The 15379-nt window shown below is 35.7% G+C and overlaps 1 protein-coding gene across 2 annotated transcripts; it reads left to right on the top strand.

Moving 5' to 3' along the window:
• Positions 1–1492: 1492 nt before the first annotated feature.
• Slc7a13 (solute carrier family 7 member 13) lies at positions 1493–12008 on the top strand. 2 transcript variants are annotated; one of them, XM_078016950.1, is made up of 4 exons: positions 1493–2052; positions 3666–3797; positions 8211–8572; positions 11268–12008. In XM_078016950.1, the coding sequence occupies exons 1-4, from the start codon at positions 1599–1601 to the stop codon at positions 11526–11528; spliced, it is 1209 nt and encodes a 402-aa protein (XP_077873076.1). In that variant the 5' UTR covers positions 1493–1598; the 3' UTR covers positions 11529–12008. The 2 variants fall into 2 exon arrangements, with proteins under 2 accessions (XP_077873076.1, XP_005328733.2); XM_005328676.3 differs by having other exon boundaries at positions 1494–2283.
• Positions 12009–15379: the final 3371 nt, after the last annotated feature.

Here is a 15379-nt window from a genome sequence, read left to right on the forward strand (position 1 = left end):
ATAATGAATTGATCATAAAATATCTCTCCTGCCTTTTATATTACTTTATTCTGTTTGTATAAAATCCTAGAAAAATATAAAACTACAGGGACAGAAAGCAGATTCATGATTGCTCAGAATCACAGATGGAGAGAAGGAATGGCCTGCGAAGAGGAAGAAAGGAACATTTTTGAGATGATAAAAATGTTCCATATTGTAGTTATTACATTTGTTATATAATTGTGTGTGCAATCATCAAAACTTAGATTATACAACTTAAATTTAGTCAGTTTTATTATGTATAAATTTAGTTTCAATAAAACTGAATTTTAAAATGTATGATGATAGCTATGACTAAGTTAAAAGTACCATGCTACTTAATTATTATTAGTGGTGATCATGACTTGAAAGGGAGGACTATCTCTCCTGAAAAGAGTCAAATATAATCAAATGGATCTCCTTCACATCAGATTTTTATGGGCTGAATGCTTTCATTTTAAAAACCTTTTTTATTGTTGATTTTTTTTAACCAAACACATCTTATATAAATTATCTGTGTTTGTTCCCTTTTCTTTATTCAGACATGAATTTACAACATAATTCAAGTCTACAGATCAAATTAAATCTTTCTGCATTAGAAGACTATCAACTTCGGTGTTCTAATTCAGGAGAACATAGTAGTTACCAAAAAGACATTTATATTGCTTTTTAAATATCTATGTGGTTGCCTTTACTGATACTTCATGTGGATTTTAGTTATCATCTATGTCATCTTTTTAGGCTGATGTAGTTCTTTTAGGACAGATCTGCTAGTTGTGAATTCCTTCAGCTTTTGTTTATTTTGGAATATGTTTTTGTCTCCTCCAACTTTAAAAAATTGTTTTGCTCTATATAGAATTCTTTTAGATATTTCCTGGGAATTTGCACAGCTCTGAATATACATGTAGACTTCTAAATCTTCAGGAATATGCCAGAATTTTTTGAAGGTCCTGTGGACATTTCCTCCAGATAGTCCAGTCTTACATTCTGTTTTTCTCAACTGGTATTGTAGCCTTAGGCAATGGCTGTGTTAGATAATGACAGTCGATTGTTTCAGACAGATGACCTACAAATAGGGATTTTCCCATGGAGCAATTTCTTACTCACATTAAATAGCAACCTATGCTCTGTAAATGGGACTTTTTCAAGGACTAAGAGATCTGCCTTAGAGCACTAGTCTTAGAGCTAAGAACAGTTCTCTGGAAATGTTTTTTTTTTTGTTTGTTTGTTTGGTTGGTTGTTTTTTGTTCTGTTTTGTTTTTGAGAAGTTTTGCAAAGAAGCTTCTTTTTCAAAAATACCATCATGTTTGAAATTCCGTTTTTTTTCCATCTGAAAAAATTAAATTTTAATTTTGATAATAATTAAAAGACAAGTTAAACTAACTTTCACAAGTAATTTATTGTTCTTCACTTAAATGTGTCACATATAATATGTTAATTATTGAAAATAGACTGTATTTAGTGAGGGTAGAACAAAAGGGACAGCACTGTTTTATTTTAGAGAATCCATCCTTTTCAGCAATATAGGCAGGAAAATTCAGAAAAGGTAACTTATAGATTTCAAAAGCTCCTCAATTACCATGGATAAAGAGAAGAAAATACAGCTTAAGAGAAATTTTGGATATTTCAGGGGCACAAGTTTTTTAATTATTAATATAATTGGTGCAGGGATTTTTGTGTCACCCAAAGGGGTTTTGGAGTATTCTTGCATGAACGTGGGCCTCTCCCTGTGTGTTTGGGCCATCTGTGCCGTGTTGTCCTTGACAGAATCTCTCTGCTATGCAGAGATAGGAATAACCTTCCCATACAGTGGAGCTCACTATTATTTTCTCAAGAGATGCTTTGGCCCCTTGATCGCTTTCCTGAGACTTTGGACAAGCTTGTTTGAGGGGTCAGGGATAATTGCTACTCAAGCCCTGCTTCTTGCTGAGTACAGCATCCAACCTTTTTTTCCCAGCTGCTTAACACCAAAACTACCAAAGAAATGTCTAGCCCTGGCCATGTTGTGGAGTGTGGGAATTCTGAATTCTCGAGGTATGAGAGAAGCAGCCTGGCTTCAGATGGTAAGCACAGTGCTGAAAGTGGCCATACTTGGCCTTATTTCCCTCAGTGGAGTGTTCATGCTGGTGAGAGGCAAGAAGGAGAATGTAGAAAGATTTCAGAATGCTTTTGATGGTGAGTTTCCAGACATCTCCCAGATAATAGAAGCCATCTTCCAAGGATATTTTGCATTTTCAGGCGGGGAAACCTTAACGTTTATAGCAGGTAATTACCAGTCTATTGAGAAAAAAATTTTAAAAACTCAAGCTTCACTTATTGCATGCATTATGAAATGCACATCTTTTATTGTATTTTGAGCTTTATCTTAACTAAATGAGTCAATATTTTTTCCTGTCAGCCTCATACTTGCTACTTCCTTTTAATTATTTTTCCTTTTAATTCCAAAGTTCTTTATTGAACAACTTCTCTTTTTTACCTTTCTTTTCTAGGACCACAAATATGAGACTCCTTAATTAATATTTTTTTAAACAACCATTTCATCGTTTTTCTCTTGATTCTCTTAATATTTGTTGACCTTTGCTTCAAATGCTTGAGAGGAATTTTCTTATATATTGGAAATGATTGGCTTCCATTGGGTAGGATGTCACCTGGTTCTATTGCCAGTGATCAGGGCAGAGGCTCACATTGTATAAACAAGTCTGTAGTTGTTGAGTTCATTGGGTTGGGGTAATTTTCAGAGAATGTCAAAATTGAGAAAAATGGTGTGACAAATTGAAAAGCATTTGAAAATAACAGTGTTCTAGAAAAACCATTACAATAATGCTAAAGCATGCCCCCATCCCCCCCTTTTTTTACTATTGGTATAAAGGAAAGGGAGAGAAAAATCTATGACTGATTCTTTAATTCTCTTTAAAATAAGCCTTGCAAATGTTTAAAAAGTCAATTTTGTTAACCAGGGATAGTTTCCTCTCTTCCTTTCCCAGAAGAAGTAGTAATTTTGCTGTGCTGTGTAGGGATCATCTAGGCAATTAGGAAAAGTAAGGTCATTCCACATAAGAGAATGGCCACATTGGCAAGCCAGGGCATGACATTTTTGAGGAATAAAAAAGTGCCATTCTGTCTATTTATAACAGAAATGGCAAATGGGACCATCAAATTGTCACATGATATATTCCACAACACTTTCTTTCCAGATGGTTAAATAGTCATTATTTTAACTTTTGTTTATGTGATTGTTTAATGGTTAAATTTCATGGAATTTTTGATCACTATTTTATTCCTACTACTTTAACTCAGTGCCTAGTTCCTACTAGAAGAGAACGAAGATGTAGGTAGATTCCAAATGGTCCAGACACTATGGGCTCAAATTTCATTTTTGATTTTTGTATGTTCAAAAAATTATCATCTAGGAAATATTTGGGAAACTTTCCCTTTTCTTCACTTAGCACTAAATTTGGAGTGGGATAGGTGTGTAGTGGCTTGCTTCTGTGTGTGTGTGTGTGTGTGTGTGTGTGTGTGTGTGTGTGTGTGGGTGTGTAGAGGAGGAAGAATCCAGCCTAATATTTGAAATGTGTAACAATTTTAAAGATACATTTAAGAAATGATTTTTTTTGCTAGATATGATTTTGCTCTTTCATGTTTTATAGGGGAGCTGAAGAAACCCAGCAAAACCATTCCCAAATGCATATTTACAGCAATACCTCTGGTGACTGTTTTGTTTTTACTGGTTAACATTTCCTACCTGACTGTTCTGACACCCAGAGAAATTCTCTCTTCAGGTTTGTACACAAATGGCTAAGGCAATAAATAAAGTGTTGCTCCTTTCAGCACATCTTAAGTATCACTTTACCAGTCAGTACTGCTGTTTGTTCTTCATTATTCTATATATAGAGTACACTTGTAATTTTCTAATAACAGAGTTCTGAGGAGTGTGATTTGGCTTAGAAAGGAGATTCATGTTTAAAAACATGACTATACGTTTTCTGATAATGTGGAAAATGTTTGTGTAATTCTGATGTAAATTCAAGAAATTAATTATTCCTTTCAGGACTGCTTTTTATCACAGTGACATTGTACAATCGGTGTTTATATCTACTAAAATTTTCAAAGCATTTGATTCTTGATATCTTTCTATGTGACAAGAAGAAATGATAAATTTAAAATGGAAGATACTAGCCATTAAAAGAGTAAATACTAATGATTAATCGATGCATATAATTAATATGTAAAATAATGGAGTTCATACTTAATAACTCTAACTCTAAAATTTATAGTGGTAAAAGACCCTGAAAATAGTGGAAATTTGGCTAAAAATTACCATTTTAAAGCTCACATTGTAGAATACAGTGTAAAAGAATAAGAAAATTTTAGAGAAATAAACAGATATTTAAAAATAGCAGATTTAAGGAATTAAAAAAATAGAAAGAAATTGAAATACAGGGAAAGTGGAATCTAGCAATTTTCTCACACAAGCATTAAACCTTAATTTATCACCTTCTGAGATAAGCCTGTCACCCAGCACCTATAGGATTAATTCCTTTTCAAGCCTTGTAATGGTGGCAGCAATTTTGTAGGTGGCACCATAGTTGGGCTTGTGTGGAAAATTCATGAAGTGTTTTAACTATAATCACTTTTAATTTGGTTTATAATGCTTACTCTTTCAGGAATACAGATCTAAGACCATTTAAATTCTGAATTAGTATTTTTGAATTTAAATTTCTGCATAAGTTCAAATTTAGAAAATTAGAACTATGTATGAAAAATATCTATATAGGGATGGTTATCAATCACATCATTAAGTGTGGCAGCAAAAATTAAAGATCACAAAATATCCAATAAATTTGTAATAAACACATAATTTGGGGGAAAGTACATGAAAGACTATTCTGAAGCTGTGGACTGGCAGTGCACATCTGCAACCCCAGCAACTCAGCAGGCTGAGCAGGATTACGAGTTCGAGGCCAGCCTGGGCAATATAGTGAAACCCTGACTTTAAAAGGGTCTGGGATATACCTCAGTGGTAGATCACTTTCCTAGCATGCATAAGATCCTGGGTTTGACTCCCAGTATTGCAAACAAAACAAAAAACCCATAAAAGATAATATTTTTGACGATGCTTAAAGGAACAATGTTTATAATGCAATACTGATAGAAAATATGATATTCTCACATAAAACAGAAAAAGATAGTTAACAATGATGATCAATTGGCATAGTACTGTGATTTTTTTCCTTTGTTTTTTTTTTTACACTGAATTTAACAGATTTTCTTTAGTGCAGTGCATAATTTGTATAATTAGTTAGAAAAGTTACCAACAAAAGAATTAGAAATTTTAAGGATTGGGGGCTGCATTTGTTTCAAACGGGTATATCAGAAAGGTGTGAAGAATTTCTAAATGCAGAGGGATATCTCTGATACAATGTGGATTGGTTGTTACATTTTATTTGAGGAACACTGAAAAAACTATGCCAAGCAGTAATAAATATTAGATTCTATGGTTTATGTGGTAAAAGAACCAAAGCTGTTAATCACGTGACATTTTTGTCTGTGTCAGTGTAGGAGAACTGACCTGTTTCTTCATCCATTGTTTTCTTAGAAGAAAGGAAATATTCTTTAGTGAGGAAAGAAGGGACACCATCTAGAACAAGGTGTATGGAAATGTGGGAGTGAGGAGGCCTGGTTCCATTTTCTTCAGCCCTAGGATTTCAGGGTTCTGGAAGGAGAGCTTACAGTAGTGTTGTTGGGGTTTTGATGACATATTTAAGACTAGAGAATATTGGTCCAGGACAAGATTATCTTAACAGGAAATAAACTGTATGCAGACAGAGCTAAGAAGGTTTTCTTCTTCAGACATACCTTCTAGAAAGCTGGTCTCAAACACCCAGATGTGGTTAAAAATTTAGAAATTCAAGTGGGAATTTAAGAATTATTTGCAGATTGATACAATCATTTTTAGAGAGTGATTTTATAATATTTTCCTTACTTGACAGTGTCTACACCTTTGGATTCACAAGTCTCACTTCTAAGAATTTACTCTGAGGAGAATAATACGATCATTAAAATTTAAAGCATGACTTTTTATTAGCAAAAAACAAAACAAACAAACAAAAAACACCTGAAAATATCCTACAAATCCACCATTGTGGAATGGGTCGATAAATTAATTTATTGAGAATTCACCAACATAATTAGATCGATGTGAATGGTGGATATAAGTTAGATGGATGTATATATAATCAAGATACTTCGGGAAGTGAGCAAAAGCAAGACTAAGCATGCTCACACATATGTACATGCATACAAACATTCAGGCACACAAGTATAAACACACACACCCTCATAGATGCTTTTACAGTATAATTGTAGAAAATCTGTGGAATAGGATCCAAAGAGATGTTAACGTAGTTACATTTGGGGTGCATGAATAAGAAATTGTTGAGGAGAGGGACATTTATTTTTTAATTCATGAATTCAGTGCTATTTTACTTTTTACAAAAGCATATATGATACAATTTTAAAAAGAAAAAATGGCACATGGAAAGGAGTAGAAAAGAGAAAAATCACTTGAGGGATAAAAATTACGTAGGAAGATTATGTATTATTTTTGCCAGCCACACTGGGAGAGCTGCACTGGATTCTCCTCCTATTTTACAACCTACTACATTTGTAGGTCACTCACTAGGAAATTGGAGAATTTACTTTTCATTACAAGAAAAAAAATTTAAAAAATGTATCTGAAAGTGGGTAGTTATGTGGAGGTCTGGACAAACATTTAACAATACTTTTTTTGAAATGATTAAGAACTGAAACTAGAGATATTTTAACCAGTATTATAGAATAGTATCAAAGAGAAAATCAACATGACTCCTGAAGCTATTAAAAATGGGTTAAAAATAAAGATCTTGAGAACATAAGCATCGATGATATTTTAATTTTGTCACATTTGAAAAGTCTTTTTGTTATATAAACCAGTATACTGATGTCCTGGAGGTTCCCCTGGAAACCAGCCTACCTACACATCAAAATGTGATCCCAGAGGGTACTACCCCCAGGGACATTAGGCCCTGTTGTGCTTACTCTGCTGAAAAACTGAGAAGTTGTTTCTCTGTGATAGAATAATCTGTCCTAGTATATATCTATGTAGTACAAATTGAACTCAAGTGGATTTTCATCAACAATTTATGTTTATCTTCATTGGTGATTTTAATACCTATTGCCTCATATTGAATTGGTATTATAAGGTCTCTTCACCTTTAAGCCAAAAAAAAAAAAAAAAAAAGAAAGAAAGAAGGAAAAGAGAAAGAATATTTTCTAAAGATTCATCTGTAGCATGTATAGCAGGGTTTCTCAATTTCAACTCCATTGACATTTTTGGACATATATTTGTGTGTGTGTGTGTGGTGCTGGGGATCAAACCTAAGGCTTCATGCATGCTAGGCAAGTACTGTGCTACTGAGCTACGTTTCCAGCCTGGACTATGCAGTTCTTTGTTGTATAGGGCTGTTCTGTGCATAGTAGGGTGTTTAGTAGCATCCTTGGCTTGTACCCAGTGGGTTTCAGTAGCAACTTTCTACCCGGCTAGTTGTGATAACCACGAGTCTTCAGACATTTCCACATGACCTCTAGCTGAGAGTCACCTGCCTGTAATTTAGACAAATCCCAAAAGTCATACATGTTTTTATTCTTGTGTAATTTATTTTCTCTGTGTACTTGGTTCTTTTTTTCTGAGTATTTTATTACACACCGTGGTGTGGTAAGTCTCATTCCTGGGGCAACAGGGTTGCGCTGTGCTTTTTTTTCTCTGACTGTATCTATCAGCACTCTGCATATTTGTTTTAGAAAACAAGCATGCCTTCAATCATCTGTTCAATAAAACCAATTCATTTTACAAGCATTTATTGAAAACTCACTCTATGTCTGTTGGCGAGTGAAGTACTAGGTTTGTAGAAAAGATATGGAGGGACCTTGCCCTCAAAAAGTTCCTGGTCTTTTGGGGAAGACATGAACACAATAAGCACTTATGATACATTGTGATGAGGCTAAAATGGACATATGCATATGACATTATAACAAAAACAAATTTCTATTCTCTTTAAATTTTTTGTTTTCAAATAAAATAATATTATTAAAAGGCTCATGCTTCATTTCTCTTTCTTAACACTTTTCCTTTCATGTATTTTGTTTCTCTGCAGATGCTGTGGCTATTACATGGACTGATCGAATGATCCCCCAATTAACATGGATTATTCCTTTTGCTATTTCTGCTTCATTATATAGCAACCTTCTGGTTAATGTGCTTGACTCAACAAGAGTGACATATATTGCAGGCCAACAAGGCCAGCTGCCTTTGTTATTTAATACACTTAACATTCACTCCTCTCCACTAATATCTGTACTACTAATTGTTGCTCTAGCATCCACTGTGATTGTCTTAACAAACCTAATTGAACTGATAAACAATCTTTATTTCATGATTTCTATCTGGACCGTATTAACAATGATGGGAATACTAAAACTGAGATACCAGGAGCCGAATCTCCATAGACCTTATAAGGTAAAAGTGGGTTTTCTAAATATTTTTTTTCTATGTGAAATAAAACATATTATGTATAACTGTATTTGAAGATTATAGTCAGGACACCTATGAGTAGATGTTTTACTACTCAGCAAATTGTGAAACACGTAAGGATAATCGGATCTTAATTTTTATTTTAAATTTTATTGGATAGGCTTTACTCAGTATAAAGAGTGTAAGTTTCCATCTAATGGTTCATTAGAAAGATAATTCTCTGGGTGATGGGACAGATCATTATGCGTCTTTTGACCAGAGATTACTTGGTTTACTTATGTAGCTATTTATACAAACAAGTTTCTTCCACTTTTGGGGTCAAATTCAGCAAATGAGAAAGAGAAGAGGCAAAGTGAGATCACAAAGGATGACATCTACTGTTCTGAAACATCAGCTTATTTTGATCATTTAACTGATTTTGATCATTTAACTAATTTCGTCATTTCAGCTTTGCTACTTTTAAACTTACTTTCAGTCTAGATGATGAAACATTTCACAGGAGAGGAGACAGTACTTTAACGAAAAAGATATAAGCAAAAACTTAGCAGCATAAAGGATATGATGGGGAAAGATGTCCTAACAGATTAATACAATAGTTTTGGTTGGCTAGGTAGTATGAGCAAAGATTTGCTTGGATGATCACCTTTAATTCCTTCAATAATACAAAAGGTGGATACTAGCCAGGCTCAGTGATGATGCACACCTGTAAATCCAGCAACTTGGAAGGCTGAGACAAGAGAATCATGAGTTCAAAGCTAGCCTCTGCAATTTAGCAAGGCCCTAAGCAACTTAGTGAGACTCTGTCTCGAAAAATAAAAGGGGCTGGAGATGTGGCTCAATGATTAAGAGCCCCTGGGTTCAATCTCTGTTACCAAAACTGAACAAACAAACAACCAAAAAAACCCAAAAGGTGAATACTTCTGTTCCATTTTACAGACAAGGAAATGAGTTTAGAGGAACTAGGTCACTTACCAGAGCTCACCTAGCATGGAGCTAGTTCCTGTAAAGGTCCTGGTTCAAACCAAGATTTGAACTAGGCAGTCTCTTCAGCGTATTTAATAAAATAAAAGAAACTGTTCTGGGAGGAAGAAATGAATGTCCCAATCATCACAACTTTGATTGACTGACAGCCATCTTTCCAGTTCTCCCTTTACTTCTTCCATCCAGCCTCCACTTCAATGTTGTGTATTTCAATATTTGTTATTAAGAAGTGACTATATTGGAAGCACCTTCCTAGGTTCTTTGGGTTGAGAAAGAAATTAAGACTTGGCTCCTTCCTTTAGGCAGGTTGTAATCTCTTGAAACAATCAGGTGACACAAAAACCATAGTGTGCTAACTGTTCCATAGTGGCATCCAGAGGATCCTTCCTTGGGAGAGGATGTGTGGACGTATGGTATGGATGTCCATGTTGCCCTTTGGAGGGGCCTCCCCAAGGTCTTCTATCCTTCTGGTTTCACACCCTGCATCTTTTCAGTCTATCCCTTCTTTGCTGTTTTCTGACCCACACTGTTAGACGCAATTAAAGAGAAGCTATGAATCAATTATGAATTTGTAATACTCCAAGAAACAGTATAACCATTAAGAGCTTGAACTCAAGTCCAATTCCTCACCATTTTTCTGTACTTTATCTTGTTATTTAGCCTCTGACCCTCAATTCCTTCATATCTAAAATGGGGATGCATAATACTTGCCTCCTAGAAATGCTGTATATGCTAATATGTTGTATATTGTAGCATGCCAAGGCATGCTAACAATCCAGGGTCAGACATTAATGGTTATTATTTGACTTATGTTTGTGACAAAAGGAAGGCCAAGTACAAGGTTAAAATTTTCTTGTCTTCCCACATTAGTGCTTTTTCTTCCTTTCTCAATTATTTGACAACTAATGTTGAGCTGTAGGATGATCGTTATCTTAGGGGTATTTTTGAAATTAGGAGGAGATTCTTCATTCATTAAAGCCTGAAATGAAGGACCCTCTCATTAAAGTGTTTCATAAATTGTGACTAGATGTGTTGTATTTTAAGGGTATAAACTCATCTCAAAAATGACTGATGTTATCTCCCTAGAATGGGTAATATAGGCTCTCTCTAATCCTAACACAAAGCAGGTGCCAAGGATGGATCTTTAAGATTTTTGGCTAAACAAACAACAACAAACAAACAAACAAAAAACAGGGAGAACTGTTTAAGTTTTTGGTTTCTTTCTTAATATGCTGAGCTTATAAAGTCATAATTTTTTACTTACCAGTATTTACCAATGTAACAGAGAGTCTAAATGGTCTCTATGTTTTTGTTTTGAATTTTTTACTAACTTGAAGTATTTTCCAGGGAAGATGGTTGTGACCTTCCCTTGGCCCTAGAAACTCCTTCTGAACAAATTCATGCCATCTAGATCAACAGATGGCTATTTTACCAGCACATGGTCATAATTATTTCCAGGCCCGAACAATCAAAGGCTACATGTCCATTCCCTCCAACCTAACCTTGCAGATTAGAGTCTTAATCATTTCCTCTTATTCAGACATTGATCAAAAGTTCTAAGCCTGCTTTATCTAACTTAATAGCCAATTTAGCCTATTTTCTATCATTAATTTATGCCTCATTTTTTGTTTACATAAATATGTATCACACATGAATATTCATATCTAATTATTATTCTTTAAATTTTTGCTCTTTTCAGGTGTTTTTGCCATTTACATTCATAACAATGGCCATCAGCCTGGGCCTGGTTTTGATACCATTGGTAAAGTCTCCCAAGATGCATTATATCTATGTCTTTTTGTTTCTTCTCAGTGGACTGCTGTTTTACATACCTTTAGTATATTTTAAATTGAAGTTGGTTTGGTTTGAGAAGATGACTTGCTATTTACAATTACTATTTAATGTTTGCATTCCTGATGTATCTGATGAAGAGACAGAAGTAGATACTTTAAAAAATTAGCCTTCTGGGCTGGAGTTGTAGTTCAGTGGTACAAAGCTTGCCTAGCATGAATGAGGCACTGGGTTTGATTCTTGGCACCACCTATAAATAAATAAATGAATAAATAAATAAATAAATAAATAAATAAATAAATAAAAGGTTTATCAACAACTAAAAATATATTTTTTAAAAAAATAGCCTTCCAAAAAATACAAAACAGACTATGGGATAGTAACAGTGAAATTCCCATGACAACTTTTTCAAATGAAATAATATGTGTAAAAGACAGTACCTGACTTTAAATTCATAGAGAAATAATTATGCATCGCTAAAGCTCTGTTTTGTTTGGTAATAAACTTAAATCAGTTTGTATAGTTTGATTTATTGATGCTATCGCATTTTCTCATTTTTCTTTTCTGTATCGCATCCCTTTGCTACTGAATTTGTACTGCTCTAATTGTAAAAGTTGATGATTAAAAATAAAAAAAAGCATTCTCTTCATCTTAAGTCTTTTTTTTGGGGGGGGGTGCTGCTGATTTGAAGCTCTAGAGAATGATTCCATTTGTTCTGTTAGCTTTTCCCCTCTAATGGTATATATTTTTAACCTAATTGTTATTTTAGAAGCATAAGTTTTTAACTGATCTTCATTTGGTTGCCTTTCTTTAAATTCAGAGGTGCCTTAGAAGAGCAATCTTACCATGTACTGTACTAAAATTTGACCCATTTACAATCTGTGTTTATTGTATGTATAAAAATTGTGTGAAAGGGGTGGGTAGTGTTCCAGTAGACACCCTCATGTGGTAGCATTCAATTTGTAAAAATTTCTCTACTTAGTATAGAGTTTTAAAGGATCTGGGTTAAGAGATGTCCTTTTTGTTAAGGTAGCTGATGCAAATATCCACCAGAGACACAAGCTCTGAGTTCACGCAAAGGTTTGACAGAGGCTGTCCTTCTTCAAGGCGCAGAATGGAAGCTTAAATATCTTTTGGAAAAGGAACAAAAGCAAGCTGGAAATGACCTTAGGTACAGCAAGCTAGAATTGACCTTGGGTGCAGGTGGTTGGGTAACAACAGATTTTGAATTTAGGGATCTTGGAGTGGGGGGGAGGGTATGGGAACAGGGTATCTTAAGTTTCTATTTCTTGGCAGTTTATGTTTTGGTTTCTGGTCAAGATAAGAGTCCCAGAACCAAAATGGAGTTACTAATGTCTTGGGACCTAACACTTTCAGAAAGAAGAGAGGCAATATCAGAAGACATTGAGCAACCTTTGTTAGGCAGCTCTGTTGCTCATCTTTTTGGGCCTCAAAGGTGGCATCCACAATACCTCTTGTCAAGTGTAAGAAGCCATCCTCTACTGTGATAGTTAATCATTTCCTCTTCCTCCTCCTCTACCTCCAGTACTTCCTCCTCCTCCTCCTTCTCCTTCCTCTTTTCTTTCCCCTTTCTATTCTCCTCTTCCTTCTCTTTTCTTTTTTAAATTTTATTTTTTGTTTTGAGATGGGTTCTTGTTATTTTGCCCAGGCTGGCCTCAAACTCCTGAGCTCAAATTGTCCTTCTGCCTCAGCTTTCCCAAGTACTTGGGACTACAGGAGAGTGCCCCCATGCCTGGATGGGCAAGGAACAAGAGCAAGCTGGAAATTATCGATGGCTAATTTTATGTGTCAACTGCACTGAGTCATACTGATCAGACGTTTGGTCAAACATTATTCTGGATGTTTCTGCAAAGATGGTTTTTGAATGAGGTTAGCAAATTAAGTAAGAGGACTTTGAATAAACCAGAATAAGGTGTGGATGGGCCTCATACAGTCAATTGAAGCTCATAATAGAACAAAGATGGACTCTCCACCCCACATCCACCAGCAGGAGGGAATTCTCAGCAGCTGGTCTTTGACTTTGAACTACAATACTTGTTCTCCAGCCGGCCAGCCCACACCACAACCTCAATAATCCCGTAGCTATTTCTTTGAATTACTGATGCCCCCTTCTCCGTGTATACATGCGTTGGTTGGTTCTGTTTCTCTGGAGAACCCTGACTAATAAAATTAACTTAGCTTTCTGTCAATTTAGACTTCCTGTTGCTGCTTTCTAACAACAAATCTTCTCAGTTATAGACACTCCTTCCTTCCTCTTTTTTTTTTTTTTGGTACTGTGGATTGAACATAGGGTGCTTAACCACTGAGGCACATCCCCTGCTCTTTTTTGTATTTTATTTAGAGACAGGGTCTCACCAAGTTGCTTATGGCCTCACTAAATTGTGGAGGCTGGCTTTGAATTAGCGACCCTCCTGCCTCAGCCTCCCAAGCAGCTAGGATTACAGGTGTGTACCACTGCACCCAGCTTCCTTCCCCTTTTGGCATATATGTTGCTAAACATTCAAGTTTAGCCAACATATTCAAGTTAGCAGGATAGATACATCTATGTATACCATATTACTTATTCATTTCCTAAGATAGCTGCCCTTATGGGCAATATGGTTCAACTTTCTCTACATAGGAAACCTATGTCATATCTATACAACAGCTTAACTTTCCTCTTCCTGTGAACTTTCAACATAGTGTGTGGCAAAAAAAAAATGCTTCTTAAATTTAGTTCCATAGAAGCCATTCATATTTAGTAGATTCAGGATCACAACTTCAGATTCTGAGGACCTGAAAATGTTTAAATTATAAGTGAGAAGAAATACATATTTGATTAATGTCAGAATTAAAAGAAAGCTTTAATGTCATCACCCCCTGCAAAATAGCTCACACTCCTATACCTGCATATTTTCAGGGGTCAGGGAATCAATACTCGGTAAAGATGCTGGTCCCAATGGAGCCAGAATTAGATAGGCAATCAGTTTAGATAGGTAAATTCAGTCAGTTTGGATCAAGGAGGCCAATTTTGAGTGAGCCCTGGAAGTTGGAGTCTGCCCTCTGAGGGATTGAATTGTTAATTGCTTCAGAGCCCTTTCTCCAAAGAACCTGCCCCTGCTCCAACCTGTTGCTAAGGTAACCTGTCCCAGGAATTATCCCTCTCTACAGGGAGCTATACAGTTGTTAATGTGTTCTGGGCTGCACCATTCTGCCCTTCCGCCTTCAGCCCACCTGTTTCCCACCTTTTGGCCATACCACTGAGCAGGAAGGAGAAAGATAAGGGGAAGAGAGCAGGAGAATAAAAGAAGCCTAGGACATAAAAAGGGCAGAACACCTTGCTTCTTAGGATACCAGGATACCAGCTCTGGTCCCCCTCTCCCTTGCAAGAGAATTTTATGTTTCCCCTTTTAAAATAAACCCTGCTTTATACGATTGCCTCGGCGTGCTTCTCTACCAAACTTCAACAAGAGGGGAAGCAGGACTCACCAATAACCGGTGTTATCATCCTCTTTGGACAGATGTGCATTTCTAAACCTTTACCTAACATGATCTCCATGTAATGTTTTTCTACTGGGTAAGTCTAATACTCTGTCACATTATATCCTTTCAGAATTTAGTGACAACCATATCATGGCTCTCAGTCTCCTCCAGATTAAGCCCCCCCCCCCAATATTCGATCTCTTAATTTTTATTCTGTAAGCAATGTAGTCTCTCTAGATATGGTCTGACTATGGCCGGGTAAAGCAGAACTATCACCTCCTTTGTTCTAAATATTTTACTTTTGTTATGCCTCCTACATCTTTCATATAAATTATGGCTGAGACACACCTATTCTAAGTCTGAGTCAGATACCACCTAGGCAAGTGTGACAGGTCAATAACATTTCCCAGGGAAATTTTGTTCAGTGGCAAGTTCACAAGAAATTGGCTGATAGTAGCAAAAGAAATGTTATTTTATTTTGCAGTACTGGGAATTGAATCCCCAGAGCTCATGCATGCTGGGCAAGTACTCTACCAC

The sequence above is a fragment of the Ictidomys tridecemlineatus genome, chromosome 7 (genome assembly GCF_052094955.1).
Source record: "Ictidomys tridecemlineatus isolate mIctTri1 chromosome 7, mIctTri1.hap1, whole genome shotgun sequence".
NCBI classification, from domain to species: Eukaryota; Metazoa; Chordata; class Mammalia; order Rodentia; family Sciuridae; genus Ictidomys; species Ictidomys tridecemlineatus.